This window comes from Nicotiana tabacum, chromosome 21 (assembly GCF_000715075.1).
Source record: "Nicotiana tabacum cultivar K326 chromosome 21, ASM71507v2, whole genome shotgun sequence".
Taxonomy (NCBI): Eukaryota; Viridiplantae; Streptophyta; class Magnoliopsida; order Solanales; family Solanaceae; genus Nicotiana; species Nicotiana tabacum.
The window spans coordinates 36,364,065-36,371,945 of NC_134100.1; the positions used below are offsets into that span (position 1 = coordinate 36,364,065).

General features: G+C 34.3%; 1 protein-coding gene across 1 annotated transcript; it reads right to left on the bottom strand.

Moving 5' to 3' along the window:
* Window positions 1-2,471: 2,471 nt before the first annotated feature.
* On the bottom strand, window positions 2,472-3,652 carry LOC107825053 (uncharacterized). Its single transcript, XM_016651886.2, has 2 exons — window positions 3,426-3,652; window positions 2,472-2,906 (listed from the first exon to the last, which is right to left on the bottom strand). The coding sequence occupies exons 1-2, from the start codon at window positions 3,537-3,539 to the stop codon at window positions 2,634-2,636; spliced, it is 387 nt and encodes a 128-aa protein (XP_016507372.1). The 5' UTR covers window positions 3,540-3,652; the 3' UTR covers window positions 2,472-2,633.
* Window positions 3,653-7,881: the final 4,229 nt, after the last annotated feature.

A 7,881-nucleotide genomic window follows, 5' to 3' on the forward strand; every position in this document is an offset into this window, starting at 1 on the left:
TGCATGTGCATCTCACGTGCTTTGAATCTGCCCGTGTCTATGCCTACCAGTGATGGACCTGGTTCATCCCTGAGTTCTTTTGTCAATCTTCAAAACTATCCTTTACTTGGGCTAACACTAGGCATATTGATTTGGCGCACAGGTAAAAAAGCTTCATTTCTTTAGCAAGGTGAGTATCACATGGGTAATTTAAAAGTTTTGTGCCCTAATGTGAGGGGGGCTATTGTACTTGCATAACCTTCGTTGGGCAAAATCTGGTGTTGTGCCGCTTGTGGTTGTGGTGGTGGAGGCGGGAGAGGCGGGGGCATATTTTCTTGTTGACCACGACCTTGACGATTCGTTTGTGGCACTTAAGGTACATCATCTAGTTGTTCCTCCTCGCCGTCCAACTCACCCAATGGCATATTTACGAGCTCATTGTTCGCCATCTTGTACCTACGAATTCTTTAGCAAATTAGTAACACAAAAGGGAAAGAAGATATTTCAAGAACACACTCAAATATTTAGCTAACACTGTCAAAATATATCCGGCTGCGGCGCCAAAAATTGATCCACGTCCAACCCGCACTCAATAGAGAGTGGAAACGGTCGTTGATGTAATAGTACCCAATAAGAGTCGGGGTCGAATTCCACATGGAGTTTATAAGGGGTTCTAGGGTAGATACTTGATGAGAATACATGAAATAACTCAATTGCGCTTCCAACAAAGGGTGTTTGTTTTCCAATTCTAAAATTAGCACTAACAAATTTAAACTAATTAGAAGAAACTAGAAAGCGAATAATTATTTTTGATGTTTTTAGTCAAATGAAAAAAAAAAAGCCTAGGGATGTAACATTCGCCTAAGTGCTAACCTAAAGGGTAAATTACGTTAATGCTTGTTTTATTGATCGGAGTATATTATAACTCTCAACTCTCAATACCTCTCAGTTATAGAGTGTGCGGACTGCACTTCTTCAAAAATCCTCTGAAACTTCAGGTGTCTATTCTGCAGCCACACATGCATTTTCGCGGATCGCACTTTGGCTTACTTTGCTCCTTCTTGTCATTTTGAGCTGGATTACTCCTTTTTGAGTTAGATTTCTTCATTAAGGTTCAATCCTCCAACATGCCTATAATTTGCACAATTTTATTAGTTTTGAGAATAAAAATCAATAAGTTCGGACTAAAACTAAAGTAAGAAGGTACTAATAAGTGGTTAAAATCCGCACTTATCAATTCTCGAAAATAGACACCGTCCTTCTAACCCTCGCTTCTACCACCCTCTCCCAAACTTTTATAGTGTGACTAAGCAACTTGATACCCCTATAATTGTTGCAATTTTAGATATCACATTTGTTCTTGTACAACGGGATCATTGTACTCCACCTCCACTCCTCGGCATCTTCTTCATCCTAAAAATAGCGTTAAATAGCCCGGTTAGTCACTCCAATCCAGCCCTACCCGCATACCTTCAGAATTCAACCGGGATCTCATCTGGCTCGGTCGCTCTGGCTCTATTGATTCACTGAATGAAATTATAAACAACTGAAATTTGCAATGAAACAGTAAAAAGATAGCTGAAAGATGACAGAGAGGGAAGACAGAAATACACCATAGAAGAAGGGGATGAGAAGCAGAACTCTGAGAAAGGGGATGAGAAGCAGAACTCTGAGAAAGGGGATGAGGGAATACAGACACTTCATAACAATTCGCATAAACCTCTTCTTCGTAACCCATAGTATTTTTTTAAGCAATTGGCAACTGGGTTTGGATCCCAAATAAAATTTTCTAACATTTTACTAGGCTCAATAATCCCAACTGAACAAGCCTCATTCATCAGATCTAGCCCATAGAGCCTAACAGAGTTACCGTGGTCACAACACACATTGATGCAATTAGGCAGCATTAGCTCTCTTATCAGCAGCCATCAAAATATCGACGAGACCAAATAGGTGAAATATTTATTAACATGTTATTACTTATTACACTGAAGAATGCTATAAGATTTGCATGCCTATGTTTAGGTTGTTATTACTCCTACCACACTGATGTACTAATATGAGGTCTTAGGAATTACTATAATTTTTGCTTATATACAGCAATAAGTGTCAAGAGTTTTCTTAGAGGAAATCTTGGGTTCCACATTATCATGATGTTTCTTATTTCACAACTTTTAATGTATTTTGCCAGATCCTGTTCTGACTAAAGTATAGATTCTTAAGACCTTCTGATATTATCCGTTTTATGGTTCAAATACATTTGATAGTACCCCACTCTATGGATCGGGTAAAAGGATGAAGCACATTCGATCTATTGTATGCAGTCTTACCTTGTATTTCTGCAAGAGATTATTTTACGGCCTAGAACTAAAACTTCCTAGTCACAATATGAGCATCGTGTGCAATTATATTTCGTCTAGCAGAAAGTTTAACTGGACAATCTCCATAAACATAATTAAAATCATAGCAATAATTTAAAGGGCAAACAAAAATACAAGAAAAACTTTTTGATTTTTTTTACATAATGTCGCTTAATTTACTTACATGAGCCTCAACAAATCAATCAACTAGCTAAACGTATGATTGAAAAGAAATTCTCAAGCCCATTATTTATTTATACATTGATTGACAAACACTTTTTTTGCTCTTATTATTTACTGGGCAGCAGTTTCAGCATCTTTTGGTTTCTCAGCTACCTCTTTCTTCTCCTCTGCTGCTGGCTGCTGCTCCTTGGGCTCTTCTTTCACAGCCTCAACTTTGACTTCCTCTGCTGGTTTGGCTGTTTCCTCTTTGGTGACAGTTTCTGTTTCCTCAACAACAGCCTTTGTCTCTGTGGTTACTTCCTCAATCTTGGGAGCCTCTTCTGCTGCTTCTGATACATCTACCAATGGCTCTTCCTTCTTTGTTTCCTCTCCATCTTTCTTCTCCTGATGTTATAATCATGCAAAGAATTATTAATAGAACACATTTTCATATGCATAATTCTCGTTCTGAAATTCTTATTAATTTATCTGCAATTGATGTTTCATTTTGTGTTAAATGAAAAATAATACATTAAAGGATTTTATATAGTTAGAGATTGTGGATATGAAAAATTGGTCAATACTAAGATTCGGTGAAATCCTTAATTTTGGCTGGTAGTCCGGTGTACTAGAGGAGTTTTTCGTGACCTCTAAATCACATGCTGACATATACCATTTATGCTAACCTCTTAATCACACGACATATTTTTATTGTTGTGTCAATTCTCTCTTCTAACGTCAGGTATATATATTAAAAAAAAAGAAAGGGAGGTGTATGTATATTTTATTAGATTGCATTCATTCCAAACTTACTAATATTAAATTCTGAATACGTCTGAGCAAGCATAGTGCTTTGTGTACTTGTCCATAAAAAAGACCTTAGCCAAAAGTAAGAATACGAGTTAAATAAAAAAACATATATACCTGGGGAACAGAGCCACCCTCGGATTTCTTGGGGGTAGCAGGGTCCTCAGCAGGGACAGGAGCAGGGGCCAAGTCCCTGTCCAAATCTTTAGGTCTGCTCGCACAGGCTCCCATGATTAATGTCTGAGAGGAGTGAGCGAGCTAGAAGATGGACAAGAAAACGGATTGAGAGAGTATTATTATGAGGAAATCAAAGGGAAGCTTGAAAGCTTGGTTTGAGGCTGAATTAAAAATGTGTCATAGGAGCTCGTTTTATAGCAAGGCCTTGATTTGTTGTTGTGGACAGAACAAAAGAAACTTTTTTTACCGTCGAAACATGCGGACATGTTTGTGGAAATTTTGTAATACGAGGTGCTGATTGTTAGAGAAAGTGGAGGCCTTGTTTTAAGAGTTCGTTACGACGGTTTGGAAGAGAAATATATTTTTTTCTTAAATTCTTTTGTAGGTCATTATTTTTGCTTCTTTTTATAATTTTTTATGTATTTTTGTTTTGTCATCATTTGTTGAAAAGGGATATTTCATACATGTAAGATGTAACAATGCACAGCTATTTACGAAAAGTGATAAGTAAAATATTAACGTTATTGTGATAAGAAAAATCAAATTATGGTGGATGTCTACTCTTCCTCCCTGATCTTCTCAAATACTTAATGACATATTTAATGACATATTTTTATGCTTAATGACATATTCAATGACATATTTTTCTTCACTTTTCATGCATATATAAAGGTCTTGTAATAGATAAGAAAATACACACAATTGAAGAAGAAAATCTCTTCCTTCTCTCTATCTCCATTTCTTGTTCATGTTTTACTAAATTGCTTTTATTTCATAACAACATGTCTTGTTCATGTTTTACTAAGTTGCTTTTATTTCATAACACGTTATCAGCACGACTGTGCTCCCATTTTTGTACACCTCCATATAGGCATAGGCTGTGCTTTGTGTTTGCTATCCTTATACCAACAATTCTGTGGCTATCAAACAAAATAAAGATAGAAGTCAATGGATTGGATACTAATACAAGATAAGTTTTCATCTTTCTAGCTTATTCATATTTTTATTTTTATCTTCCACTAATCTCAAAAAATTTCTATTTTGCCATGATAACTCACAATAAGCTTTCAGTATTTTATTTCCATTTTGTTATAGCTTGAAAGTGTGCGAGCCCTGCATTGACAAGTATAGTTTTTGCTTATTCTTTCTTGACGTCTGATATGAATTTTTAGTTATCGTTTGGCTATCCTTCAAGGGATATATTCATGAACCAAATCAAAATGCATGAAAAAATATTTTGTAATTAAGTTTTGAAACAGGTACTTTCTACTCAATTCTGTAACTTATATTTAACGTGCTGAATAGTACTTACATATATGTGCGCAGATATCAGACAACCAATGTGCCCTTTACCCTTTTCACGCTAAGATGAATGTTACTATGGTAATATTTAATAAATAGAACTAAACCGGTACTATTCCTGCATAGTTGGTTAAATGCATGCATAAATAAACATAATATTGTGGCAGGATAGTTGTAAGCATAATAGATATTCTGATTTACAGTTAATCTTAGCCTTTGACTATCATCTATAATCCATATATTATGATGTGAATTGGATCGCATATGTAGATATTGGAAGTACTACAGGAATTATATATATGCTTCCAAACCCTAGTCTTTATTATTACTTTATTGATTTGGTTTATCGTTTACAAAATTGGTAAGTGTTCTAACAGATTATCTAGTATTTATTTGAATGCACTTCTATTTGAATTCACGTAAATCTAAAAGTGATAACACTTAGAAGGAATGAAACGTTTTTGTCGTACAACCTTAAAAAGTGGTTATATTTTTAAATCTTGTTATAACTAATTTTGTTTATGTTTTCGACCACAAGATTGATAATTTAATCTTGTACTTTGGCCTATTATGCAACTAGTTAAGACATATTTAAGTTCTGGTGCACTATAATGATAAGAGTTGGGTTTGAGTCCCAACACATTTTGCCTAACATGCCTTTATATGGGTAAGGCATTGGATTTGAGTCACAATGCACAGTATCGATGAAAGAATCATGAAGCCCGCCCTACTTGATATACTCCATTCAGTGAAGCGAATGTGGAAACAATATATGATAAGTTTGAAAGACGACAAAATAATTTTTCATGACTGTATGAATGTACGAAGACATGGCAAGGGACGAAATAATAATTTGTCTTCATTATGGTAACTATAAAAGGAGAACAATAAGGGTTCTCGATGTAATCCTTCAAAAAGGTGAAGGAAATATTTACCATCAAAATGGTATGAAAAATTTATAAAGCATGTCACAATAATTATACTCCATTTTTTTTAAAGAGAATGTGACTTGTGATAAGCATTGAGAATGCAGACTCATTCCTGAAGGTGAATGTAGCAGTATGTAATAAAAGTAATGAATAAAGACGTGCAATGCATGATTGGATACATACCACAACTCACCTCTAAGGGAGGTTTGAGACAAAGAAAGATAATGAATATTACTGTGTAGTTACATGAATATATCATTGGTCGCATACATGTGATACGCCAAAAATATTTTGTCATGCCTTATGAAAGTTATTAAAAGCAAAATTAAAGCAAGAAATTATTTTGCTTATGATGATTTTGAACATGACAATTATTATGATATGATTCTCTTTGTGAAGGAGACATTCATTATATGGATGGTGTGACAAAAGATCTTGTAGTACAAAAGCAGTTAAAAGCTCTGAAAGAACTAATTTGTTACTACCAGGATGAATTAAATTGTTCATGACATTAATATTGTAGTAAGTCTCAAAAGAAATATTTTAATTTACAAATATATTAGCCAAAGTGGTTGGCATATTGAGACTATAAATGAAAAGAAGATTGAATATTTTTATATTACTATAATCATACCGGGTAAATATGAAAGGTTACCTGACTTTTCTTCTATTTGTACTACACAAGTATACGCATGATGATGCAATCACAAGCCACAAGTAAACTAGAGGTTTACTCAAATAAATATTAGTTGGCATGACCGGTTGACCATCTCGGTTCAATTATGATGCGAAAAATTAATTGAAAATTATATTGGCATATATTGAAGAAATATAAGATTCTTCAACAATTGTGCTGCTTATTCTCATGATATACCAGTTAAGGTTGGGATTGAATCCCTTGATTTCTGGAACGAATAAAAGGTGATAAATATATGGGCCCAGTCACCTTCCATGTGGACCGTTTACTATTATATGATTTTAATAGATGCATCTATTCCATGGTAACATGTACATTTATTATCAACTTGCAGTTTGGCTTTTGCAAGATTGATTGCTCAAATTATTAGAGCACAGTTTCAGAATATAAATTATGATGATTTATCTTGATAATACTAGTTTAAATCCAAGTTGGTTTAGCAGAAATTGTATGCCTCCAATTATATCTAAACCATTGGTTATGAGAACAAAACTGCCAAAATAAAATTTGATATGTGATGTATTATTTAATATACAACAGCACTTATACGCATCTAGCCAAGTTATGATAAGTTCTTCCGATCACAATCGGTTCAGGGTCAGGAACCAAATAATTTCCATCTAGAAATATGAATGTGCTATATGATTTAATTGTTCCACCATAATGCACAAATATGGATGCCCAAACAAGGCTAGGGATATGTGTTAGTGATCCCAAGAATAGAGGAGAAAATGGACAGCTGAAAAGATAATGCATGTAATGAATTATTATGAGTACATCTAGATCCTCGTACGAGAAAATATGAACTTGAAGTTCAAGTGATAATTCATTTGTAAAATATTGCCAGGCATATTTGCTGACCCAAAGCTAAATGTCATATTCAACTGCTAATGCTCCAAATAAAATAAAATTCATAATGAATAGAGTCTATGGCATGCATGAATCATAATAGACTAATCGGTTCCAAAGATAAAACTCATTGAAGAAGGAGATGAGCAAATGTTTAAGATGGTCATAATAAGGAGGCAAGTGCTCTAAAAGAACACCACGACATAACACTTCATAAGACCTCATGGGAGAGGCTTAGGTACCTGAAAATAATAAGATAAAAAGGTCTCAATAAGTTATGTCTTTATTGGGTAATAGTGGAACCGATATAAAATGATCGTCGACGATATTATTAATATAATGTAGCGCTCAATATTATTAATATTGATGAGGATCTTGAGCTCAAATCTGTCATGAAATTTGGAGAGTTTGGCCAAATGAAAAATACGCAATGAAAATTGATTTCACCTGAAAAATATGAAGTTGGACGGATAGTCTCAACACCTGAAAGTATAAAGCCAATGGAGGTATAAATGTGTTCTTGTACGAAAAAAAAGGTCAAGTCGATAGACATAAAGATGACTTTTGTCACAAGAAGATTTGTAAATATCCTGACGTTGATTATATAGAGACATGTTCT